Source organism: Piliocolobus tephrosceles, chromosome 9, assembly GCF_002776525.5.
Source record: "Piliocolobus tephrosceles isolate RC106 chromosome 9, ASM277652v3, whole genome shotgun sequence".
NCBI classification, from domain to species: Eukaryota; Metazoa; Chordata; class Mammalia; order Primates; family Cercopithecidae; genus Piliocolobus; species Piliocolobus tephrosceles.
In genome coordinates, this window is record NC_045442.1 from 33,809,706 (window position 1) to 33,837,394 (window position 27,689).

The 27,689-nt window shown below is 44.6% G+C and overlaps 1 protein-coding gene across 3 annotated transcripts in view; it reads left to right on the top strand.

The window, feature by feature from the left end:
• DNMBP (dynamin binding protein) overlaps positions 1-18,853 on the top strand; it is a 127,449-nt gene extending 108,596 nt beyond the window's left edge. For all 3 annotated transcript variants that reach the window (XM_023206401.3, XM_026446552.1, XM_023206402.1), the window contains 7 exons: positions 189-293; positions 4,934-5,062; positions 7,824-8,156; positions 8,558-8,737; positions 10,260-10,458; positions 14,096-14,646; positions 17,105-18,853. In XM_023206401.3, coding sequence (XP_023062169.2) covers positions 189-293; positions 4,934-5,062; positions 7,824-8,156; positions 8,558-8,737; positions 10,260-10,458; positions 14,096-14,646; positions 17,105-17,290 — 1,683 coding nt within the window. In that variant the 3' untranslated portion in view covers positions 17,291-18,853. The remainder of the gene's footprint in view (positions 1-188; positions 294-4,933; positions 5,063-7,823; positions 8,157-8,557; positions 8,738-10,259; positions 10,459-14,095; positions 14,647-17,104) is intronic.
• The last annotated feature ends 8,836 nt before the right edge of the window (positions 18,854-27,689 follow it).

The window sequence follows — 27,689 nt, forward strand, 5'->3', positions numbered from 1 at the left end:
GGCTGAGGCAGGAGAATTGCTTGAACCCGGGAGGCAGAGGTTGCAGTGAGCCAAGATCACGCCATTGCACTCCAGCCTGGGCGACAAGAGCAAAACTCTGTCTCCACAAAAAAAAAGAAAGCTACTTTTGCCAGTAAGATTAAAGGAGCGTCCAAATTTGCTAACAGCACTTGCTTATTTTTGAACAGATAAAAGATGAAGTATTTGAAGAAACAGAAAAAAACTTCCGAATGCAAGAAAGATTGATTAAGTCTTTTATCCGAGACCTGTCTCTCTACCTCCAGCACATCCGGGTGAGCGTCAGCATCACTCTAGTTAGACTCACATACAATGTAATTCTGTCCCCTTTCCTGTTCATCTATCATGTTGTTTAATGAATGCTGAGTAATCTAGACTCAAATCATCACTATTATGCCCCTGCATAATTTTTGTTGAGATGCCAATAGGTTATTTAACAGTTAACAGCAATTATATCAATGCTGTCGTATTCATTTCAAAGCAGCCCAACTTTTTCCACCCTCTTTTTGGTCTTTGTCACCCTTCGTCCCACACACACCTTGTTTTTCTTTTTACTTTCTACTCTTTTCTTTTTACTCATTACAGTTCACTTTGTCAAGACCAGTTTGAAAATCAGATATTGAATACAAAAGCTAGGAAGCTGTAAACAGGAAACGTAGACAAGAGAAAGAACAAGCAGTGAATATGAGTAAGAGAATGTTCCTGTGGGGTATGCTTTCCGATCACTTCAGCTCCCAATTTATTAATATTCAGTTGCTATAATAAGGCCTCTAAAGGTATTAGAGACATAAATAGCTTTGAGATCTAGAGAAGCCAAGGAGATCAGGTGAGCCTAGGTCTTTTCTTGCCTCAAGCAATGCTTCCTCCCTGAGGTCAGAAGCAGGACCAGCATTCCTTCTTTTCTTGTCTCTAATTTCTCTGTTGATTTAATATAGGATGCTGTGAGTGTACTCGATACTCTTGTCCCTCTGATCTTTTAGAGACAGAGTCTCTCTCTGTCACCCAGACTGGAGCGCTGTAGTGCCATCATAGCTCATGCAGCCTCCAACTCCTGGGCTCCAGTGATCCTCTCACCTCAGCCTCTTGAGTAGCTGGGACCACAGGTGCACACCACCACGCCTGGCTAATTTTTTAAGCAGAGATGAGGTCTTACTATGTTGCCCAGGCTGGTCTTAAACTGGCCTCCTGAAGTGCTGGGATTACAGGCATGAGCCACCATGCCCAGCCTGAACATCTGATCTTATAAAAGAATTTCCTTAAAAGGGATCTTTAACTTTTTAAAAAACATTTTTTTAAACTAAATAAAATGGTATAAAATTTAAAGGTACCGAAGGACTAAGTAAAAATAATTATTCCTCCTACCTTGTCACCTGGTCATCTTCTATAGAGACAGTCACCACCCACCAAGTTCTTCCCTCCTATCAGAGATTTTGTGTGTGTATGTGTGTGGGTGGGAGATACACTAGCATCTTGGGTTTCGCACTTAATCAAATTTCAGAAGTGATGTTGTAGCCATACACACAGAGGCCCGTTGTTCTTTTTTCCTTTGAGACAGTGTCTCACTCTTGCCAGGCAGGAGTGCAGTGGCGCAATCTCGGCTCACTGCAACCTCCACCTCCCGGGTTCAAGTCATTCTCCTGCCTCAGCCTCCCAAGTAGCTGAGGCGTACGCCACCACACCCAGCTCATTTTTGTATTTTTAGTAGAGACGGAATTTCACCGTGTTGGCCAGGATGGTCTCGATCGCTTGACTTCATGACCCGCCCACCTCAGCCTCCCAAAGTGTTGGGATTACAGGCGTGAGCCACCACACCTGGCCTTGGTCCATAGTTCTTTATAACTGCATAGTATGTATCATTCTATGGACATGTCATAATATATTTAACTAGTCCCCTATTGGCAGATATTTAAATCATTTGTAGTTAAAAAAGATTAGAACGAGTCATACAAGGAATATCCTTGTGGATACATCATTTCCTGATCTATGTGAGTCTGTCTGAAGGCCAGTGTACTTCTGAGCCAAATCACGTGGCAGTATAAATTTTGATAACTACCGTTAAATGTCAGAGATGTTGTAAAGGGGAAAAGTTCCAAAAGCAATATCCCTTGCTAACTCAGTGTTATCAAAGCCAGTGGGTTTTATCTTTGCCTGCAAGAAAGGTAAAAAATATTTCAATATAGTTTAAATTGCCATTTCTTATATTAGAAATAGAGTTGAGGATATTCTCTTATGTTTATATCATATTTTTCTGTGACTTACCTATGTTCTGGCATCTTCATCAGTTTGTTGATCTCTGTATCTATTGGAGGAAATCGTCCTTAGTCTGAGATGGTTTGCAAATATCCTCCCCCTACCTCAGTTTGTTGACTTCTGAATTTGCTTATAGTGTTTTCTCCCCGGAAGAGTTTAAACTTGCATTTTATGGCTTCTTAGTTTTGTGTCATATGTAGAAAGGCCTTTGCTATTGCAACATCTAAAAATCTCGTGTTTTAGTACTTTTATCATTCCATTGTTTTAAGATTAAATCATTGCTCTGTCTGGACTTCAGTAAATCAGGTTTGAAGCAGGGATTCAACTTTATCTTTCCAGCTGGTTACCCAGTGGTCTGTCATTTATTGAGTAATCCCCACTGATTTGAGATGCCCCCTAGTTTCTTTTAAATAGCAAACTTTCACCCTTGTGTTTTAAAAATGTAACCAGTGCCGAGTGCGATGGCTCACGCCTGTAATCCTGCACTTTGGGAGGCCAAGGTGGGTGGATCACATGAGGTCAGGAGACCAACCTGGCCAACATGGTGAAACCTCGTCTCTACTAAAAGTGCAAAAATTAGCTGGGCATGGTGGGAGGCGCCTGTAATCCCAGCTACTCGGGAGGCTGAGGCAGGAGGATCGCTTGAACCCGGGAGGCGGAGGTTGCAGTGAGCCGAGCCAGTGTGGGGGACAAGAGTGAGACTTCGTCTCAAAAAAAAAAAAAAAAAATGTAATTAGGTAAAAATTAGGGTTGATAAAACTTGGCAGAAGCACATTGGCTTAAAGAGAGATTTGACAAAAACACTGGGGCATGAGCCAGGCATGGTGACACACACCTGTAGTCTCAGCTACCCAGGAGGCTGAGGTGGGAGGATTGCTTGAGCCCAGGAGTTGGAGGACAGCCTGGCAACATGCAAGACCCTATCTCTAAAACAAACAGGCAAGGCGCAGTGGCTCACACCTGTAATCCCAGCACTTCGGGAGACTGAGGTGGGCAGACCACTTCAGGCTAGGAATTCAACACCAGCCTTGCCAACATGGTGAAACCCCCATCTCTACTAAAAATACAAAACTTAGCCAGGCATGGTGGTGGGTGCCTGTAACCCAGCTACATGGGAGGTTGAGGCAGGAGATTCACTTGAACCCAGGAGGTGGAGGTTGCAGTGAGCTGAGATCACGCCATTGCACTCCAGCCTGGGTGAGAGTGAGACTCCATCTCAAGAAAAATAAAACACACACAATATTGGGGCAGCTACTCAGTATGTTTCTTTGTCTTGCTGTTTCATAGGACTTTCCCCTAATACCTCTCTCATGCTGATATCCCTCTGTTGGCCATTTTCTCCCCAGGTTTTCTAAAGTGTGACACGCTATACCTGAGCCCTCAGCCCTTAAAAGTCTCACCTCCGTAGCAATGACTGATACATTTTGGGTTGGGATATATGTAACGTTGAAAACCATCTGATGGAAGTATCAATTCGGTTCTGACTGCTGACAGAAATTGAGAGAAAATGTTGAACAGTTTTGTCATGCCACAAAATGAAAAGCCTGCCCAATGATAAAATTAGATAGATTGACCAACAGCAAGAAAACCAGAGAGAACATAAGCTGAGGGCCACTGGCTGGATAATTTGGTATCTACATTGGCGTATGGGCTGATATTTGGGGACTTTACAGCATTCCTTTAAAAGAAAACAAGAGGACATCATGTTTGACATTACATCTCCCAGTCAGGAGGAATTAGCAACATTCCCTGGGTTATCTTACTGACAAAGCCCTGGCTTTGTTTGTACAGATATAAATATTAAAGACAAAAGGTCTAAAAATTGTTATAAAAATAAAGCATCAAACCAATGCATAAGGCACTGAAGGTTTTTGCTTAGGGACTTTGTTTGCCTTTGAAATAGACTAATGGAGTATTTAGTCTGTTTGGGTTACAGCCTAGCATTGTAGAGATGGGGTTTCACCATGCTGCCCAGGCTGGTCTCAAAGCCTGGAAAACCAGCCTGGGGTTCAAACTGTCACTATCAGGAGGAGTTGACTCTGTGATAATGGAGTCAGCAGACAAAACAGACAAAAAAGTCTACCTTTATGGAGCGTGCATTTTTACTAGGAGGGTGGGTGAAGGAGAGCATGACAATAAGCAGGCATTAGTCAATTCTAGTCATGTGAGAGGGTATTTTTTTGCAAAGACAAAGGAAGCAGCACAGCAGGAGTGGTTGGGAGCGCCAGGGTGTGATGGGAAACCGGCTGGCATGATCAGTAGCATGGCAGGGCAGTTGTCTGGGAGACGGTGACAGCATGAACCAGGACCTGAGGAAGGAGAAGCGGCTGGTCATTGTCATAATCCTATAGGAATCACCTTGGTTCTAATTTGATAATTTACTTTTTGGTAAATTAAGAAACCCTATTAGGTACACAGGGGAATGCTAAAGAGATGATAAAAGCCGTCCCTAATTTTTTAAGAAATAAATGCCTTAGACTTTTCTCTGTGTTCCGTAAGTCATAGTTGTTGAAAAATATGCTTATTTCAAAGCTCAAATACCAGACTAGTGAGGAAATTTCAAATTATGGAACTCATTTTTCCCAGATTGCTATTCAGAGTGATGGATGACAAAGGCTGGAAAGTTCTGTCTGTTCTGACTTGTGTCTGTCCTCACTGGCTCCAGGAGTCGGCGTGTGTGAAAGTGGTGGCTGCCGTGAGCATGTGGGATGTGTGCATGGAGAGAGGACACCGGGACCTGGAGCAGTTTGAGAGGGTGCATCGCTATATCAGTGACCAACTCTTCACAAACTTTGTAAGTAACTTCAAAAGTTGGCCCCCTTCCCAGGGTCATCTCAAATACATCAGCTCATGCAAAAGTCAGTTCCACAGACACAGGCCCTGGGCGCCAGGCATATTAGTCATCCTTTAGCTATATTCATATTGGGGTTTGATATTCACAACATGACTTTCAGTTAGTTAAAGGGAAATGTAGGACCTGTGTCTATACAAACAGGTTTTTTAAAAAAAACAGCTTGTACGGCCGGGTGCAGTGGCTCACGCCTGCAATCCCAGCACTTTGGGAAGCCAAGGCGGGCGGATCATGAGTTCAGGAGATCAAGACCATCCTGGCTCACATGATGAAACTCCATCTCTACTAAAAAATATATTAAAAAATTAGCCAGGCATGGTGGCAGGCGCCTGTAGTCCCAGCTACCGGGGAGGCTGAGGCAGGAGAATGGCGTGAATCCGGGAGGCGTAGCTTGCAGTGAGCCAAGATCGCGCCACTGCACTGTAGCCTGGGCGACAGAGCAAGACTCCGTCTTGGAAAAAAAAAAAAGAAAAAAAAATAGCTTGTGATTAATTTAGTTTCAGAGGACACAGGAAAACTAGGCAATTAACTCTGATCAAATATAAACAACTATAGGAGTAATAACTTGAAGAGGGGCCAGGTGCAGTGGCTCATGCCTGTAATCCTAGCACTTTGAGAGGCAGAGGCAGGCAGATCACTTGAGGTCGGGAGTTCAAGACCATCCTGATCAATGTGGTGAAACCCTGCTGCTACTAAAAACACAAAAATTAGCAGGGCATGGTGGTGGGCACCTGAAATTCCAGGTACTCAGTAGGCAGAGGTCAGATAATAGCTTGACCCCAGGAGGAGGTTGCAGTGAACCAAGATCACACCACTGTACTCCCTCCTGGGCAACAGAGCGAGACTACGTCTCAAAAAAAAACCTTGAAGACAAATATTTAGGAATATAATTAATATGTTACCAAAGAGATTTTTTTTTTTTTTTTTTGAGATGGAGTCTAGCTCTGTCACCCAGGCTGGAGTGCAGTGGCGCGATCTCGGCTCACTGCAAACTCCGCCTCCCAGGTTCACGCCATTCTCCTGCCTCAGCCTCCCGAGTAGCTGGGACTACAGGCGCCCGCCACCTCGCCCGGCTAGTTTTTTGTATTTTTTAGTAGAGACGGGGTTTCATCGTGTAGATCAGGATGGTCTCGATCTCCTGACCTCGTGATCCACCCGTCTCGGCCTCCCAAAGTGCTGGGATTACAGGCTTGAGCCACCACGCCCAGCCACCAAAGAGATTTGAGATGGTAAAAACTACTTCAAGGCCGGGCTCATGCCTCTAATCCCAGCACTTTGGGAGGCCGAGGTGGGCAGATCACCTGAGGTCGGGAGTTGAGACCAGCCTGACCAACATGGAGAAAGCCCGTCTCCAGTAAAAATACAAAATTAGCCAGGTGTGGTGGCGCATGCCTGTAATCCCAGCTACTCAGGAGGCTGAGGCAGGTGAATTGCTTGAACCTGGAAGGTGGAGGTCATGGTGAGCCGAGATCGCGCCATTGCACTCCAGCCTGGGCAGCAAAAGCGAGACTCCGTCGTCTCAAAAAAAAAAAAATTACTTAAAGTACTAAAGACCAAATTTCTTGAGAAATTCTAAATCCGTATATATGGGATTATTTAATCCCTTGTAGAAAAAACTGGATGAGGTTTGATAGTTTCTTAGGGATCTATAAACGGCCTGAAGGTGAAAAGGACATGCCCAGCTGGGGAGCTGACAGGTGTTCTAATTGTACATTATTTTTAATAAGATGCTATTAAGTACTACTAAGTACTTGTTTATGTTCTTTATGTATTCATTGCCTTACCCTTAATGTCTGTGTGTTAGAAAGAATTAAAGAGAAAAATTTATTATTTTTGATATGGAGTCTCACTCTGTCACCCAGGCTGGAGCGCAGTGGCACAATCTCGGCTCACCGCAACCTCTGCCTCCCAAGGAGCTGGTACTACAGGCGCGCACCGCCACACCTGCCTGATTTTTGTATTTTTAGTAGAGACAGGGTTTCGCCAGGCTGGTCTCAAGCTTCTGACTTAAAGTGATCTGCCCACCTCGGCCTCCCAAAGTGCTGGGATTACAGGCATGAGCCACCATTCCCAGCCAAGAGAAAAATTATTTGAAAGATAAAAATGGGGGCCGGGTGCGGTGGCTCATGCCTGTAATCCCAACTACTTGGGAGGCTGAGGCTGCAGTGAGCCGAGATTGCGCCATTGCACTCCAGCCTGGGCGAAAGAGCAAGACAAGACTCCGTCTAAAAAAAAAAAGGGGTGGGGGGAGGTATTACCTAGTTATGATTAAAGGTTTATGAGTGTATGAAAGTTACTCCACCCCAGATTTATGTAACAACTAACTCTGGAGTTAAATTCAAGTTATGTAGACATGTACACATAATAAATGTTACCAGGTAAACGATCACATCTAGTTTCTAATGCACACATCAGCGTGTAGCTTAGCATTTATCACCTCAAGGAGCTCAGGTGGGATTAGCATATTTTACATACTCTCTGGTGTGGGAATTGAAGTATGTAGTGAGAAGTCTTGTGGACTATTTAAGTAGAGGCTAGTGATGGGTTAGTAGAATACTGTTGTAGATCTGCATGGGTTTAGCTTGTGTACTAGAAACAAAGTAGGTCGTTGAGGACACAGCAAAATCAGCCTTAAAAGTGACTTGGAGAATCACAAATGTGGGGTGCTGTCCATCTGAGCAATGTGCCTTTCTCGTCCCTACAGAAGGAGAGGACAGAGCGGCTTGTCATCTCCCCCTTAAATCAGTTACTGAGCATGTTTACAGGGCCCCATAAGCTGGTACAGAAACGCTTTGACAAGCTCCTGGACTTCTATAACTGTACAGAACGGGCAGAGAAGCTAAAGGACAAGAAGACCCTGGAGGAGCTGCAGTCGGCCCGGAACAACTACGAGGCCCTGAATGCGCAGCTGCTGGATGAACTGCCCAAGTTCCACCAGTACGCCCAGGGCCTCTTCACCAACTGTGTCCACGGCTACGCTGAAGCCCACTGTGATTTCGTGCACCAGGCTCTGGAGCAATTAAAGCCACTGCTTTCGGTGAGTTTCTTATCCCTTCAGTGGGATGGTCATCTATGGCCTTTGCCTGATATTTTTCTGGGAAAAATTGTAGCATGGTTTGAAAAATTATCTGAACTAGATTAACTGAACGTGTCGCTAGTTCAGCCCTCAGGAATTCTTGATCCCTTGATGGTGTCATGAAGCATGTGGCTTCTGAAACATCCCTTTTCCTCTTGAGCAGTTGCCAGAAGAGCCAGCCAAGCTGGCCTGCAGGCAGTGCCCTGGAGAACTTGTGTTTTGCATAAGGCTGCTGTGTCCCTAGCTCAGAGAGTGAGCTGCAGCTGAACTTTAGCTTCAGTGGTTCTAAGGAGACTTTGTCAGTCTGGGATCTTTCATCGTGTTTTCTTCTTTTCTCTCTCTGCTCTTCCCACGGACTCCAGTTACTCAAAGTGGCCGGCAGGGAGGGAAACCTTATTGCCATCTTCCACGAAGAACACAGCAGAGTTCTGCAGCAACTCCAGGTTTTCACCTTCTTCCCTGAGTCTCTTCCAGCTACCAAGAAGCCGTTTGAGAGGAAAACCATTGACCGCCAGTCTGCTCGAAAGCCACTCGTGGGCCTGGTTAGTAGGGAACTGAGAGGAGCAGCCCCACCTCGGGGTAAAGACTGGGAAACCCTGCAGCCAGGCCCAGATCCCACTATTGGAGTTTCTATATTTCATAATAAATGGAGAATAATGGTTGCATTCTCACCCGTCATGGGCTCATGCATTTGCCCAGGTTTTTTGTTTTCTTTTGTTTTGTTTTGTTTCTGAGACAGTCTCTCATTCTGTTGCCAGGCTGGAGTGCAGTGGTGCAATCTTGGCTTATTGCAACCTCTGCCTTCTAGTTTCAAGTGAATTCTGCTTTCAGCCTCCCAAGTAGCTGGGACTACAGGCACACGCCACCACACCCAGCTCATTTTTGTATTTCTTAGCAGAGATAGGGTTTTACCATGTTGGCCAGAGTGGTCTCGATATCTTGACCTTGTGATCCATCCACCTCGGCCTCCCGAAGTGCTGGGATTAGAGGCGCGAGCCACCACGCCTGGACTTTTTTTTTTTTTTTTTTTTTTTGCGGGGAGTGGGGGCATTCACCCGGTATTAATTTATTGATTCATTAATTCAGGAAACTGATTTAAGGGTGTATTAATTCTGCCAGGCCTCCCTGTTTTTTTTATCATGTATTCATAACAGTAATACAGCCAAACAGTTAATGTTTGACTGCCTTTTTTACCTGGAATTACAGTCTTTTTTAACTCAGTTCTTCCATATTTTAAAAATTAGCATAAGGCATACCAGATTATATGGGTTCATAATCTAGAGGACTGCTGATACATCTTCACTTACAATATTTTTGCCCCATATGATCCCATAGACATTAATTTACATTATCTTAAAAGGGAGAATTATGATTTATTTCTTGAGACAGAGCCTTGCTGTCACCCAGGCTGGAGTACAGTGGTCTGATCTTGGCTCACTGCAACCTCCCAGGTTCAAGTGATTCTCCTGCCTCAGCCTCTTGTAGCTGGGATTGCAGGCATGCATCACCATACCTGGCTAGTTTTTGTATTTTTAGTAGAGACAGGGTTTCGCTATGTTGACCAGATGGGTCTCAAACTCCTGGCCTCAAGTGATCTGCCCACCTTGGCCTCCCAAAGTGCTGGGATTACAGGTGTGAGTCACCATGCCCAGCCTGAATTTATTATTACCTTTTTTCTTATGACTTCCTTGCTTTCACAGGTGGGGAAGTCAAGATAGGGAAATTCTCAGTTGGTTAGGTTCATCTAACAAAATACAAGAAGACCTACTAATATCACTTAGATATTTTGATTTTTTTTTAAGTGGCATTTTAATCACATTTGTCACAGAAAAACAAATGTAAGAATAGGTGTGTATCAAATTTTCTTAACTATAAAGGCATCAAACATTGCCTAAGGGCTCTTTTTACGTAGCCATGTGCGCTGGCTTCATCACAAAAAAAAAAAAAATGAGGCAGTGACTGACTGTCCCTGCCTCATTTCTGAGACTGGCCGCATGTTGGAATGAAATATGGCTGCTGGGGTGGTGGCCACTGAGGGATTTTTGTTGATGTCTTGCCTTTCAGCCAAGTTACATGCTACAGTCAGAAGAACTCCGGGCCTCCCTCCTGGCCAGGTATCCCCCTGAAAAACTCTTCCAGGCAGAACGGAACTTCAATGCTGCTCAAGACTTGGATGTGTCACTTTTGGAAGGTGACCTGGTGGGTGTGATTAAGAAAAAAGACCCCATGGGCAGTCAGAACCGCTGGTTGATTGACAATGGAGGTAAGAATTTTCAGCAGCAGGGAATTGTAACTGGGAAAAAAATAGTTTTGGCTACACCCGAATCCGTACTAGACCAGAAAAAAAGAAAAATCTTTGATTAAGGGGAAAAATAGCCTTAACCTTCTCTACAGAGTGAAGATCATTACTGAAACAAAACCTGTTTTTGTTGTGACGAATTCCAGAGGAGACGCCATTGCTTATCACGCAAGCTCCTGCCATGTCTTACAGCACTTACAGGCGGGAAGGCCTGCCTCACGGAATCCTGTTCCTTCTTAGCCTGTTCCCAGTAGGCCACAAAATAAGCTGCCTTCTTTTCAAAAAAATTTTTTTTTGTGGCAGTCTTGCTCTGTTGCCCAGGCTGGAGTGCAGTGGCACAATCATAGCTTATTAATCCTGGGTTCAAGGGGTCCTCCTGCCTTAGCTGGGACTACAACAGGTATGCCATTATGCCCAGCTAATTTTTCAATAATTTTGTAGATATGAGGTCTTGCCATGTTGTCCAGGCTGGTCTCCAACTTCTAGGCTTAAGCCATCCTCCTGCCTGTTTCTCCTAAAATGCTGGGATTACAGGTGTGAGCCACCGCAGCCAGCACCTCTTCCAATTTCTATGAATTTGTCTTGTGGAAATTAAAAACCTGTGGGATTTCATTTGCTTTCTTCTCCCCATAACAGCTTTACCTCATGGCTATTTAGGGAATTACTTTAAAAACAGCTTACAACTTTTTTGGAGGGAGAGTGATTGACAGAATTTAAGTAAGTGTACAAGGGATAATATTGATCTGTAATCCCTTTTTCCAAAATCCAAAAAGTTCTAAAAAACAAGGATTTTTTTCAGAACACTTTTGCCAAAACCTGAATGAAAGTGATGTGAGACTATAATTGTAACGTACCACTTTTGGTGTGAGTAATCATGTGTGCATATTTTACATTTTTATTATTTTTTGAGACAGGGTCTAGCTTTGTCACCCAGGCTAGCTAGAGTGCAGCAGCTTGATCTCAGCTCACTGCAGCCTCCGCCTTCAAATGATTCTCTTGCTCAACCTCACAAGTAGCATGCACCACCACACCTGGCTAATTTTTTGTAAAGACAGGGTTTCACCATGTTGACCAGTCTGGTCTCCAACTCCTAACCTGAGGCGATCCACCCGCCTACCTCCCAAAGTGCCAGGATTACAAGCATGAGCCATGGCACCTGGCCTTATTTTTTAAATGCTGATTGCAATCTGGTGCAACCAAGAGGTTGCTCACATCATGGATGGATGAGTACAGCTCCAACATGAATGACACAAAAACATCAGAACTTTCATATTTGCAGTTATGTGAGATACTTTAAGTTTTAGTTTATAACTGACACATACTTGTTAATATCGATGGGGTGTGGTGTGGTAATTTTTTTTGAGACAGGGTCTAGCTTTGTCACCCAGGCTGGATTGCAGTGGCACGATCTTGGCTCACTGCAGCCTCCACCCCCGAAGCCCAAGCAATCCTCCTGTCTCGGCCTCCTGAGTAGCTAGGACCAGAGGTGTGCGCAACCATGCCCAGTTAATTTTTTATTTTTGGTAGAGACAGTCTCCCTGTGTTGCCCAGGCTATAAACTTGTCATTTCTTTGCAGAGATATCATTCAGAATCCTTGGCTTCTGGCCATCTTGAGATATACGTTATCATTAGCTACAGTTACCTTACTGTGCCATAGAACACCAGAGCTTATTTCTCCTAACTTTGTACCTGTTAAGTAACCTCTCCCCAGACTCACTTCCCGTGATAGCCACACCTCCCCCTCCACCACCCCCAGTCTCTAGTAACTAGCATTCTACTCTCAACCTCTATGAGATCAAATTGTGTAGATTCTACATGAATGAGATTATATGGTATTTGTCTTTCTGTGCCTGGCTCATTTCACTTAACATGTCCTCCAGGTTCAACCATGTGGCCACAAATGACAGGATCTCATTCTGAATATTCATTAACAGAATTGATTATGGGGTGCTGACCCTGCTGGGGGAGATTTACAAAATATGTAATATAGCTACTTGACTACCTTTCCGGAATTAAAAGAATCTGAATTCCAAAACATGTCTGGCCCTAAGCATTTTAGATAGGGATTGCGGTCCCATCCAATAGGCATCTATGTATTCACCACGCAGAACTGAAAAATGTTACATTTCTTGGTTTCTTTAAAAGCATCTTGTGGATTGTTTTTCTCCCCACTTCTTACCCAGAACAAGAGATTAGAAGTGGGAAAGGAAGGACAGAGGATGGAGCCTGTTAGGGTGACATCAGGTGACAGCTACTACTGGGGTCAGAGACAGGTGGACCCCCTGTAAAGTTCCAAGCTGTTTAAGAAGCTGCTCTATCCTTTGATTTTTATCTACTCAAACTTGAGAAGTGGTAGCAAGCAGCCACAGTATTCAGATCAGCTGTCAGGTACAGGAAATGCATCAGAGATCAAGAGAGTGATGGTCATTGTTCTGGTGGAGGCTACATACTCTGGGTCTGTGCCTTGAGGGTGTTATGAAAAATTGTCATGTGGATACTCACGCAACCCCTAATTTATACTTAAGTTTTAGCTGAAAGCCCCCTTGGTCATCTTGGGCAATTTATTAAAGCGAACATGTACAGTACATGTTATGTGTACATTCTAACAAATAGTTTCCTACGTTAGAACATCCTCCTAGTATATCCAGACTCCCAGAGCAAAGGATTCGAGTGTCCTGGAGGGAAAGAGCACAGGGAGGCCAATGGAGGGGCTTCTTGAGCTAAGCCTTTTTTTTTTTTTTTGAGATGGAGTTTCGTTCTTGTTGCCCAGGTTGGAGTGCAATGGCGTGGTCTTGGCTCACTGCAACGTCCAGCTCCTGGGTTCAAGCGATTCTCATGCCTCAGCCTCCTGAGTAGCTGGGATCACAGGCATGTACCACCATGCCTGGCTAATTTTTTAGTACAGACGGGGCTTCACCATGTTGGCCAGGCTGGTCGTGAACTCCTGTCCTGTGGTGATCTGCCTGCCTCAGCCACCCAAAGTGCCTGGATTACAGGTATGAGCCACTGTACCTAGCCTTTTTTTTTTTTTTTTTTTAAATAGAGATGGAGTCTCACTATGTTGACCAGGGAACTGGACTCAAGCAATCCTCCCATCTCAGCTTCCCAAAGAGCTGGGATTACAGGCGTGAGCCCCCTTGTGCGGCCAAGGCTAGTTCTTACCTTGGTCCTTTCCACACTTGGTGTATTTGAACACAGGCTTAGTCAAGCCTTCCTCTTAGGCATGATCTCAGTGTCCTATGACATTCTCTTCCCATGCTGATTCCCAGACATAGGATTGTTTTCATTGCTGTCTTCTCGGTTGGCCACGGGCCTCCTGGCACGCATCTGTTGTGAGGTTGTGACATGAATGAACCGGCAGGCAGCTGCCGCTCTTCATCTCTACCTACACACATCACATCATGGGACTGAGTGTTCCAAGCCGCTTTGTCATTAGGCATTTTCTTTTGTGTCTCACTATTGTCCTGGCTTTTTTGTTTTACTCTTCATTTTACAGATGAATAACCTAGCTTTTAGACCAGTTTTTTTCTCTCGATGCTCCTTCCATCTGTCCATCCTTCTGCTAAGAATTCTTGTTTATATTTCCTGTTTCCTTTGTAGTCACCAAAGGCTTCGTGTACAGCTCCTTCCTAAAGCCCTACAATCCTCGCCGCAGCCACTCTGATGCCTCCGTGGGCAGCCACTCCTCCACAGAGTCTGAGCACGGCAGCTCTTCCCCCAGGTTCCCACGCCAGAACAGCGGCAGCACCCTGACCTTCAACCCCAGCAGCATGGCTGTATCCTTTACCTCGGGGTCTTGCCAGAAGCAGCCTCAAGATGTATCTTCTCCATTGAAGGAATGTGACCAAGGAACTCTCAGTGCATCCCTAAATCTGGGTAATTCAGAGAGTGGTCCTTCCGGATGCCCTTCAGACCCAGACTCTACCTCCCAGCCAAGGTCAGGGGACGCTGCAGATGTAGCTAGAGATGTAAACCAACCCGCTGCCACCCAGAGGAGCTACCGGAACTTCCGGCATCCAGAAATGGTCGGCTACTCTGTACCAGGACGAAACGGGCAAGGTCAAGACCTCGTAAAAGGATGTGCAAGAACAGCCCAGGCTCCGGAAGACAGAAGTGCAGAGCCAGAAAGCAGTGAGGCAGAAGGCAACCAGGTGAGTGCATAACCGGCCGGCCAGTGTGGCACAGGCGGCAGCAGATGTGTTGGGGTGAGGCAGAAGCGGCTTGCCTGAGGCCAAGGGGTGATCTGAGATGAGCTCACAGACACATCTTCAAAGCACACAAGGAATCTCTGCCCTCAGAGCCTTCGAGCACCTTCCCTGCTGACACTTGCCCAGGCTGTTCCTGGACCCCTGTGCCACTGGGTGTTTAAGCAATGCCACAATGAAAATTGCATTACTCTTCCAGTTCACTAATTCTTCAGTTGTATAACATCCGTTTAATCCACTTGCTTGGTTTTTGATCCAAGTAACCGTACTGTTATTTCTGGAATTTAGAAATGAAATTCTGCCCAGTTTTGTTTTTTTTGAGTTTGTCACCCAGGCTGGAACGCAGTAGCACAATCTCAGCTCACTGCAACCTCTGCCTCCCAAGTTCAAGCAATTCTCATGCCTCAGCTTCCTGAGTAGCTGGGATTACAGGTGTACACCAACACATCCAGCTAATTTTTATATTTTCAGTAGAGACAGGGCTTCACCATGTTGGCCAGGCTGGTCTCAAACTCCTGAACTCAAGTGCTCCACCCACCTTGGCCTCCCAAAGTGCTGGGATTACAGGAGTGAGCCACCATGCCCGGCCCCAGTTTTTTCTATTCTTTGTAATGGCCTGTTCCCGTTTATGAATTTGATTGTGGGGTTTTTGAGACAGAGTCTTGCTCTATTGCCCAGGCTGGAATGCAATGGCACGATCTCGGCTCACTGCAACTGCCACCTCCCAGGTTCAAGCAATTCTCCTGCCTCAGCTTCCCAAGTAGCTGGAACTACTTTATTAGAGACGGGGTTTCACTATGTTGGCCAGGATGGTTTCCATCTCCTGACCTTACTGCCCACCTTGGCCTCCCAACTTGTTAGGATTACAGGTGTGAGCCACCGCACCTGGCCATATCTTGAACTCACCTGCATGCTTTAAAGCCATTTTCAGATTCACAGCTGCAGAGTCCCTGCTTCACCCTCTGTTGCCTTTGCTCGCTCTTCAGCGGAGCATCTTCCTGTGTTGACTGTCAGGTTTGTCTGCGAGCTCATCTCTGGCAGGATTTGCCCTCAGGGGAAGGCCCAGTTGCATCCTGGGTTGTAGAGGTGCTGCCACTGTCTGGATTCTAAGAGTCCAGTTTTTACCCACTTTCTCAGTTCAGGCTTCCCACAGCACATTCCTCAGTGCCACAGCCAAGCTTTGTGCATGCTCATTTTTCTGGTGATTTCTTACTACCCACTGCCTGGGTCAAACATCCCCATTCTGGGCCTACCAAGCGGACAGTTACTGTAGACACATCAAGGAGTGGGAAAAAAGGACCTTCCTTAAACTGAGTTGGAACAGGGGAATGTAGTTGTAGTCTCAGCTCCCGTCCCTGACCAGGTGCTAAAGCCCTGGCTGTGTATCCCCTTCCTTGGGCTCCCATGGGCCTCATGGCTTCTCCTCCTACTCCCTGAGCCCCTCCCTTCCATGGGCATTAGATCATTAGATCTTTGTGGCGCCTAAAGATCAACTTTTCTTTCTTGGAAGTTGGTTGTGGTTTTCTGGTTTTTAATTCAGAGTTTATGTTTGAGGTATGGAAGAATATGCTTGTCTTCCACCCTTCAAAGCAACTCTGAAAGACTGAAAAGGTAAATTTTTTTATTTTTATTTTGTAATGGAGTCTTGCTCTGTTGCCCAGGCTGGAGTACGGTGGTACAACCTCTGCCTCCTGGGTTCAGGCAATTCTCCTGCCTCAACCTCCGGAGTAGCTGGGATCACAGGTGTTCACTATCATGCCTGGCTATTTTTTACATTTTTGGTAGAAATGGGGTTTTACTATGTTGGCCAGCTGGTCTAGAACTCCTGACCCTAGTGATCCACCCGCCTCAGCCTCCCAGATTGGTGTTTTTTTGTTTTGAGATGGAGTCTCACTCTCTTGCCCAGGGTCTGGAGTCCAGTGGCACGATCTTGGCTCACTGCAACCTCTGCATCCTGTATTGGAGCAATTCTCCTGCCTCAGCCTCCTGAGTAGCTGGGATTACAAGTGTGCACCACCACGCCCAGCTGATTTTTGTATTTTTAGTAGAGGCAGGGTTTCACCATGTTGGCCAGGCTGGTTTTAAATTCCCAACTTCCAGTGATCCACCCATCTCAGCCTCCCAGAGTGCTGGGATTACAGGCACGAGCTACCACCCCTGGCCAAATTGGTGTTTCCTTTGGATCAGCCCTATTATGGTAGCCATCATCCATATGTACCTATTTAAATTTATTTTAGTTAAAATGAAGATGAAAAATTCAGTTCCTCTGTCTCACTAGCCATATTTCAGGGGCTCAGTAGCCACATGTGGGCAAGTGGATGTGGAACCCTCCCCATCACCACACAAAGCTGTTGGATGGCATTGCTCCCAGCAACTTCCCATTTTCTCTGTCTCCCTCATACAGGTCTATTTTGCTGTCTACACCTTCAAGGCACGAAACCCAAATGAGCTGAGTGTGTCAGCTAATCAGAAACTCAAGATCCTCGAGTTTAAAGATGTCACAGGAAATACAGAGTGGTGGTTAGCTGAGGTTAACGGGAAGAAGGGCTACGTTCCCTCCAATTATATCCGCAAAACCGAGTACACCTGAGCCCATGCTGCCCACCACCCAGCCTTGCTGCCTTTGCTTTCAGTCCGCCAAGGGTTCTGGCGGCCCACCGAGAGGGCGCCTGCTCCTGAGACACAGGCCCTGTCTGCGTTGCTTAACCATGGCATGGTGGAGCCCACCACAGATCTTGTTCTCCTTGATTGGGTTGTAAACCTTGATGCTCACTAGAATCTCTAGAATTTGAATGGACCCTGGGGCTTTGCAAATGACTTAGTGACCATGAGAAGAGAGACAAGTGTTGGAGCTGGCCTTTGGAAAGGAGAAACTTCCAGTCAGAAGCCCAGTGTCCTAGGTATGCAGGAAGCTGTGCTCTAGCAATAGACAGTGTTGGTATTGGTTGTGCTGTACTGTGTTTGGGGTGGCCCCATGTTCCATGCTCAGCTGACCGGATGCCAACTCAGATGGAGAATTAATGGCTCTGGGCACCCCGTGAGGCAGTGCTTGCACGTGGCCAGGAGTTTGTCGGGATTGAACCTAGTACTTCAAAGCTCCTGGGTGTCCAGCCTCCAGTGTCCAACACACATTCTCATACATACTGCCCCGAATTTCTAAAGTCCCTAAAACACTACCTTCTGCAACCTTGTTTCTTTCACTCTATTCCCAGATTGGTTATGCAAAATTCAACTGCTTTCTACTTTTAGAAGTGTTTAGGGCCTTTATTTTCTGTTGACCCTTCATCTGAAAGATTCTCTTCCCTTGTTAGGTACAATCACTGACACATTTTTTTCTTTTGAGATGGGGTCTTGCTATGTTACCCATGCTGGTCTCAAACGCCTGGGCTCGAACAACCCTCCTGTCTCCCTACTGGGATTACAGGCGTGAGCCACCGTACTACCCCAGCTTCAATGACCCCTTTCTGATGGTCTTCACAGTCTGTAATGTCTGGTGGCCCCTGCCCTGGACTCAATGATTGATAGATTTTGCTAGAATAACAGTATGAGAGCTCCAGCCATTCCATTAAAAGTATTAATTCTGCTTTAAGCTGAAACCAGTTGAGCCTAGTGGAAGACTGGATGTCTTTCTTCTTCATCCAAGCACCCTAACGACTGTTTAGTTACATCCATAGATGCAGACAACATAACATATGTGACTTCCTTGAATTGGGATAAGCCATTCCAGAAGTAGCGTATCCTAGACTTGGAAATAAGATTTTTTCACCACTAACTTCCATGCTTCAGAGATGACAGAGCCCAAGCCCAAGTGCCTGATCATATCTCCCAGTCTCAGGAAGATATTTACTTACCCCTTAGAGCAAAAATCTTAAGATTTTGCCCAGCTATGAAGCCTATCTTGGAATGGAAAACCATGAGATTTGTCTTTTAGAAGGGAAGAAATAGCCTTACAGCCCCTGTTCCTCCAAGTGCACATTTAGCCTTAAAATCCTGGGAGTCTGGGGAGACACCATGGAGTCCTTCCATCCACAGTGTCTCCGCTGGTCACGGTCAGAAGGCAGTAATGCAACAGTCCTTTTGTGAAGAGTGTTTCTATGTAGAGATGTTTATATTTAAGTAGTTCTTTTATAAATAAAAGCATTTCTAATGGCCATGGATGTTTTCTTGATTTCCCTCCATGTTTAAGCTGAGCGTTTTTCCTGGGCTTCTGGCGATGCCTTCTTGACAATGAGTGATGCCCAGATCTGGGAAAATGGAAGAGGCTAACTGAAAAAATGCCGGCCCAAAGTCATTTTGTCAAAGATTCCAACAGAATCTCTATATACTCAGGCCGAGTGTGGTGGCTCACACCTATAATCCCAGCACTTTGGGAGGCCAAGGTGGGTGGATCACTTGAGGCTAAGAGTTTGAGACCAGCCTGGCCAATGTGGTGAAACCCCATCTCTACTGAAAATACAAAAATTAGCCGGGCATGGTGCTGCATGCCAATAGTCCTGGCTAATCAAGTGGCTGAGAATTGCTTGAACCTGGGTGGCAGAGGTTGCAGTGAGCCAAGATCACACCACTGTACTCCAGTCTGGGCGACAGCAAGACCCTGTCTCCAAAACAGGAATCTGATTCCTCAAAAGATGTCCGTGCTGCAGGTGATTGCCTCTATTTTCAGCCATCTTGTCCTATGAAATTCTAGCAGAAGAGCCGAGATCTCTAGGGGATAAGTATTTCCCTGATTTGCAGATGTGGACACTGATACACAAGATTATCTAACAAGGTCACCGAGTGGCCACTCAGACAGTTGGGGGCAGGGAAGGGAGTGGCAGGCCTAGTGGCAGAGGTGGAATTGAGGACATTGTAGTGAGTGAGTGACAGTAAAGCAATCACCCAGTATTGTTAAGGAATAGAAATCACAGTTGAATGGGTGGGCTGTGGGAAAGCAGCTGACAAGTCACCGACGCCACTCTTACCTGATAAGACTAGGAAAATGGAGCCCAGAGACATTTGTACTCACCCAAGTCATACATCAAGTTTTTGAGGTGTTGTGAATTGAAACTCAGGCCTCGGGGCTGGGCACGGTGGCTCACACCTGTAATCCCGGCACTTTGGGAGGCCGAGGCGGGCGGATCACCTGAGGTCCAGAGTTCAAGACCAGCCTGACTAACATGGAGAAACCCCAGCTCTACTAAAAATACAAAAAATTAGCCAGGCACGGTGACACATGCCTGTAATCCCAGCTACTAGGGAGGCGGAGGCTGAGGCAGAAGAATTGCTTGAACCCAGGAGGCAGAGGTTGCAGTGAGCCGAGATCATGCCATTGCACTCCAGCCTGGGCAACAAGAGCAAAACTGTCTCAAAACAAAACTCAGGCCTGCAGGCTCAGGTTGAGTCTCTGCACCTTGTTCTGGAGCCAGACTATCTGGCTTCCGGCACTTAACAGCTTTGTGACCTTGGCAAATTACCCGACCTCTGTCTCGGTTCCCTGGTTGAGGTAGAGATAGTAATATAGCATCCGCCTTGTAGAGTTGATGGGATTCCATGAGTTAATATAGGCAGCGTGCATGTATGGAAAGGAAAAACCAGTACCAGCCACTGCAAAAACACAACAGTATAAAGACCAACAACACTATGACAAAACTGCATTAACTACTGTGCAAAATAACCAGCTAGCATCGTGATGTCAGGATCAAATTCACACATAATAATATTAACCTTAAATGTAAATGGGCTGAATGCCCAAATTAAAAGACACAGACTGGCAAATTGGATGAAGAGTCAAGACCTATCAGTGTGCTGTATTCAGGAGGCCCATTTCATGTGCAAAGACACACCTAGGCTCAAAATAAAGGGATGGAGGGACTATTTACCAAGCAAATGGAAGGCAAAAACAAAAACAAAAACAAAAAAAAATGGGTTGCAATCCTAGTCTAATAAACAGACTTTAAACCAACAAAGATCAAAAAAGACAAGGGCATTACATAATGGTAAAGGGATCAATGCAACAGGAAGAGCTAACTATCCTAAATGTATATGCACCCAATACAGGAGCACCCAGATTCATAAAAAAAGTTCTTAGAGACCTACAAAGAGACTAGACTCTCACACAATAATAGTGGGAGACTTTATTGAAGCCTGACTTCAAACTATACTATGAGGCTACAGTACCCAGAACAGCATGGTACTGGTACCAAAACAGATATATAGACCAATGGAACAGAACAGAGACCTTAGAGACAGATAACACCACACATGTAAACCATCTGATCTTCAACAAACCTGACAGAAACAAGCAATGGGAAAAGGATTCCCTATTTAATAAATGCTGTTGGGAAAACTGGCTAGCCATATACTGTCTAATGTCTATATTAGACAGATGTATGAGACAGAAAATTAAAAAGGATATCCAGGACTTGAACTCAGCTCTGCACCAAGTGGACCTAATGGACATCTACAGAACTCTCCACCCCAAATCAACAGAATATACATTCTCAGCACCACATAGCATTTATTCTAAAATCAACCACATAATTGGAAGTAAAGCACTCCTCAGCAAATGCAAAAGAATAGAGATTATAACAAACTCTCAAACCACAGTACAATCAAATTATAAGTCAGGATTAAGAAACTCACTCAAAACCACACAACTACACGGAAACTGAACAACCTGCTCCTGAATAACTACTGGGTAAGTAACAAAATTAAGGCAGAAATAAAGAAGTTGTTTGAGGCTGGGCACAGTGGCTCACGCCTGTAATCCCAGCACTTTGGGAGGCTGAGTTGGGTGAATCATGAGGTCAAGAGTTCAAGACCAGCCTGGCCAACATGGTGAAACACTGTCTCTACTAAAAATACAAAAATTAGCCAGGCCTGGTGGTGCACACCTGTAATCCCAGCTACTCAGGAGGCTGAGGCAGGAGAATCGCTTGAACCCAGGAGGCAGACGTTGCAGTGAGCTGAGATTGTGCCACTGCACTCCAGCCTGGGCAACAGAGCAAGACTCCATCTCAAAAAAAAAAAAAAAAAAAAAGTAGTTATTTGAAACCAATGAAACAAAGAGACAACATACCAGAATTTCTGGGACACATTTAAAGCAGTGTTAAGAGGGAAATTTATAGCACTAAATGCCCTCAGGAAAAAGCAGGAAAGACCTAAAATCGACACCCTCACTTCACAATTAGAAGAACTAGAGAGGCAAGAGCAAACAAATCCAAAAGCTAGCAGAAGACAAGAAATAACTAAGATCAGAGCAGAATTGAAGGAGATAGAGACACGAAAAGCCCTTAAAAATAGAAGAATGAATCTAGGAGCTGTGTTTTCGAAAATATTAACAAAATAGACCACTAGCTAGACTAATCAAGATGAATCAAATAGATACAATAAAAAATGATAAAGGGGATATCACCACTGATCCCACAGAAATACAAACTACCATCAGAGAATACTATTAACATCTCTATGCAAATAAACTAGAAAATCTAGAAGAAATGGATATATTCCTAAACATACACTCTCCCAAGACTAAACCAGGAAGAAGCCGAATCCCTGAATAGACCAACAACAAGCTCTGAAATTGAGGCAGGAATTAATAGCCTACTAACCAAAAAAAGCCCAGGACCAGACGGATTCACAGTCAAATTCTACCAGAGGTACAAAAAGGAGCTGGTACCCTTCCTTCTGAAACTATTCCAAACAATAGAAAAAGAGGGAATCCTCCATAACTCATTTTATGAGTCCAACATCATCCTGATACCAAAACCTGGCAGAGAACAAGAAAAGAAAATTTCAGGCCAATATCTCTGATGAACATTGATGCGAAACTCAATAAAATACTGGCAAACTGAATCCAGCAGCACATCAAAAAGCTTATCCACCACGACCAAGTCGGCTTCATTCCTGGGATGCAAAGCTGGTTCAAGATACACAAATCAATAAACATAATCTATTTATACACAAATCAATAAACATAATCTATCACATAAACAGAACCAATGACAAAAAGCACATGATTATCTCAATAGATGCAGAAAAGGACTTCAATAAAATTCAACATCTCTTCATGCTAAAAACTCTTAAGCTAGGTATTGATGGAACGTCTCAAAATAATAAGAGCTATTTATGACAAACCCATAGCCAATATTTTACTGAATGGACAAAAGCTGGACGCATTCCCTTTGAAAACCAGCACAAGACAAGGATGCCCTCTCTTACCACTCCTATTCAACATAATATTGGAAGTTCTGGCCAGGGCTATCAGGCAAGAGGAAGAAAAAGGGTATTCAGACAGGAAGAGAGGAAGTCAAATTGTCTCTGTTTGCAGATGACATGATTGTATATTTAGAAAACACCATCGTCTCAGCCCAAAACTCCTTAAACTGACAAGCAACTTCAGCTAAGTCTCAGGATACAAAATCAATGTGCAAAAATCGCAAGCTTTCCTATACACAAATAACAGACAAACACAGTCAAATGATGAGTGAACTCCCATTCACAACTGCTCCAAAGAGAATAAAATATCTAGGAATCCTACTTTTTTTTTTTTTGTTTTTAGTAGAGACGGGGTTTCACCGTGTTAGCCAGGATGGTCTCGATCTCCTGACCTCGTGATCCGCCCGTCTCGGCCTCCCAAAGTGCTGGGATTACAGGCTTGAGCCACCGCGCCTGGCCTTAGGAATCCTACTTATAAGGGATGTGAAGGACCTCTTCAAGAACTACAAAGAACTGCTCAAGGAAATGAGAGGACACAAACAAATGGAAAAACATTCCATGTTCATGGATAGGAAGAATCAATATCATGAAAATGGCCATACTGCCCAAAGTAATTTATAGATTCAATGCTATTCCCATCAAGCTATCATTGACTTTCTTCACATAATTAGAAAAAGCTACTTTAAATTTCTCATGGAACCAAAAAAAGAGTCTGTATAGCCAAGACAATCCTAAGCAAAAAGAACCAAGCTGGAGGCATCATACTATCTGACTTCAAACTACACTACAAGGCTACAGTACCCTAAACAGCATGGTACTGGTACCAAAACAGATATATAGACTAGTGGAACAGAACAGAGACCTTAGAGATAACACCACACTTCTGCAACCGTCTGATCTTCAACAAACCTGACAGAAACAAGCATTGGGAAAAGGATTCCCTATTTAATAAATGCTGCTGGGAAAACTGGCTAGCCATATGCAGAAAACAGAAACTGGACCCCTTACTTACACCTTATACAAAAATTAACTAAAGATGGATTAAAGACTTAAATGTAAAACCCAAAACCATGAAAACCCTAGAAGAAAACCTAGGCAATACCATTCAGGACATAGGCACGGGCAAAGACTTCATGACGAAAACACAAAAAGCAATGGCAACAAAAGCCAAAATTGACAAAGGTGATCTGTTCAAACTAAAGAGCTTCTGCACGGCAAAAGAAACTACCATCAGAGTGAACAGGCAACCTACAAAATGGGAGAAAATTTTTGCAATCTACCCATCTGACAAAGGTCTAATATCCAGAATCTACAAGAAACTTCAATTAATTTACAAGAAAAAAAACCCACATCAAAAAGAGGGCAAAGAATATGAACAGACATTTCTCAGAAGAAGTCATTTATGCATCCAACGAACATGAAAAAAAGCACATCCTCACTGGTCATTAGAGAAATGCAAATCAAAACCACAATGAGATACCATCTCACGCCAGTTAGAATGGCCATTATTAAAAAGTCAGGAAACAGATGCTGGCGAGGCTGTGGAGAAATAGGAATGCTTTTACACTGTTGGTGGGAGTGTAAATTAGTTTAACCATTGTGGAAGACAGTGTGGCAATTCCTCAAGGATCTAGAACCAGAAATACCATTTGACTCAGCAATCCCATTACTGGGTATATACCCAAAGGATTATAAATCATTCGATAAAGACACTTGCGCACATATGTTTATTGCAGCACTATTTACCATAGAAAAGACTTGGAAGCGACCCAAATGCCCATCAATGACAGACTAAAGAAAATGTGGCACATATCCACTGTGGAATACTAGGCAGCCATGAAAAAGGATGAGTTCATGTCCTTTGCAGGGACATGGATGGAAGCTGGAAACCATCATTCTCAGCAAACTAACACAGGAACAGAAAACCAAACACCACATGTTCTCACTCATAGGTGGGAGTTGAACAATGAGAACACATGGACACAGGGAGGGGAACATCACACTCTGGGGTCTGTCAGGGGATTGAGAACAAAGGGAGGGAGAGCATCAGGACAAATACCCAACGCATGTGGGGCTTAAAACCTAGATGACGGGTTGATAGGTACAGCCCACAACCATGCACATGTATACCTATGTAACAAACCTGCACGCCCTACACATGTATCCCAGAACTTAAAGTAAAACTTCAAAAAAAAAAAAAAAAAAAAAAAAAAAAAAAAAAAGACGCGCACACACACACAGACAAGAAATAACAGATGCTGGCAAGGCTGCGGAGAAAGGGAATCCCTTGCACACAGCTGAGAACGTAAATTAGCACAGCCACTATAGAAAACTATAGTGAAGGCCGGGCACGGTGGCTCAAGCCTGTAATCCCAGCACTTTGGGAGGCCGAGACGGGCGGATCACGAGGTCAGGAGATCGTGACCATCCTGGCTAACACGGTGAAACCCCGTCTCTACTAAAAAATACAAAAAACTAGCTGGGCGAGGTGGTGGGTGCCTGTAGTCCCAGCTACTCGGGAGGCTGAGGCAGGAGAATGGTGTGAACCCAGGAGGCGGAGCTTGCAGTGAGCGGAGATCCAGCCACACACTCCAGCCTGGGTGACAGAGCGAGACTCAGTCTCAAAACAATAAAAAAAAGAAAAAGAAAACTATACGGAAATTTCTCAAAAAAATAATAGAACTACCATATTATCTAGCGGTTCCACTACTAGGTATATATCCAATAGAAAGGAAATCAATACATCGAAGAGATACCTGCACTTCCATGTTTATTGCAGCACTATTCACAACAGCTGAAATATGGAATCAACCTAAGTGCCCATAAATGGATGAAGAGATACAAAAAATGTGGTACAGCCCAGATGCAGTGGCTCACACCTGTAATCCCAGCACTTTGGGAGGCCGAGGCGGGCAGATCACCTAAGGTCAGGAGCTCAACACCAGCCTGGGCAATACAGTGAAACCCCATCTCTACTAAAAATAAAAAATTAGCCAGCCATGGTAGTATGCACTTGTAGTCCCAGCTTCCTGGGAGGGTGAGGCAGGAGAATTGCTTGAAACTGGGAAGCAGAGGCTTCAGTGAGCCATGATCGTGCCACTGTACTGCAGCCTAGGCAACAGAGCAAGACTCTGTCTCAAAAAAAATTGGGGAGATATATACACAATATATTCAGCCATAAAATGTATGGCACTCATTTGCAGCAACATGATGGCACTAGAATCATTAAGTGAAACGAGGCAAGTACAGAAAGACAAATATGTGTTCTCACTGATATGTGGGAGCTGAGACAGCAGATCTCATGAAAATAAGAGAGTATACTAATGGTTACCAGAGGCTGGGAGGGGTAGGGGAAAGGGAGATGAGAGCTTGATTCATGGGTACAAATATACAGTTTGCTAGAAGAATTAAGCTCTAGGGTTTGAGAGATCGGGAGGGTGACTATAGTTTACAACAGTCTATTCTATGTTTCAAAATAGCTCAAAGAATGTGGAGAAGAGGGAACCCTTGTACACTCTGTTGGTGAGAATGTAAATTAGTGAAGCCACTATAGAAAACACAATATGAAGGTTCCTCAAAAAATTAAAAATAAGACTACCACATGATACAGCAATCCCACTACTAGGATTCCAGAGGAAATGAGCTCTGTGTTGAGGTATCTGCGCGCCGATGTTCATAGCAACATTATTCACAAGAGCCAAGATAGGGAATCAATCTATGTCCTTCAACAGATGAATGGACAAAGAAATTGTGGTTCATAGGCCGGGCGCGGTGGCTCAAGCCTGTAATCCCAGCACTTTGGGAGGCCGAGACGGGCGGATCACGAGGTCAGGAGATCGAGACCATCCTGGCTAACACGGTGAAACCCCGTTTCTACTAAAAACTACAAAAAACTAGTCAGGCGAGGTGGCGGCGCCTGTAGTCCCAGCTACTCGGGAGGCTGAGGCAGGACAATGGCTTGAACCCGGGAGGCGGAGCTTGCAGTGAGCTGAGATCCGCCCACAGCACTCCAGCCTGGGTGACAGAGCGAGACTCTGTCTCAAAAAAAAAAAAAAGAAATTGTGGTTCATATACACAATGGGATACTATTCAGACTTAAAAAGGAAGAAGTCTTATCATTTGCAACAATTTAGATGAACCTGGAGGACATCTTGTTAATTAAAATAAGCCAGGCAGGGCCAGCCAGGGTGGCTTATACCTGTAATCCTAGCACTTTGGGATGGCTTGAGCCCAGGAGTTCGACAAGCCTGGGCAATATGGTGAAACCCCGTCTCTACAAAAAAAATACCCCACACCACACCACCCCCCAAAAAAACCCCACAAGAATTAGCTGGGCATACCGGTGTATGCCGATAGTCCCAGCTGCTTGGGAAGCTGAGGTGGGAGGATCGCCTAAGCCCCAGGGGCCGAGGCTGCAGGGAGCCCTGATTGTGCCACTGCACTCTAGTCTCGGGTTATGGAGTGAGAGACCCTATCTCAAAAAAAAAAAAAAAAAAAAAAATGCCAGGCACAGAAAGACAAATCATGTGACATCACATATGTGGAATCTAAAAACGAACTCACAGAAGCAGAGAATAGAATGGTGGTTACCATGCACTGGGGGAGTGAGGTAGGGGTTGGTAGATGTTAGTCAAAGAATTTAAAATTTCAGTTAGGAGTAAGTTCAAGACACTTATCAAACAATATGACAACTACAGTTAATGTATTATATTGAATAATCATGAGTTTTTTTGTTTAGTTTTAAAGACATAGTTTCGCTCTGTGACCCAGGCTGGAGTGCAATAGTGCAATCT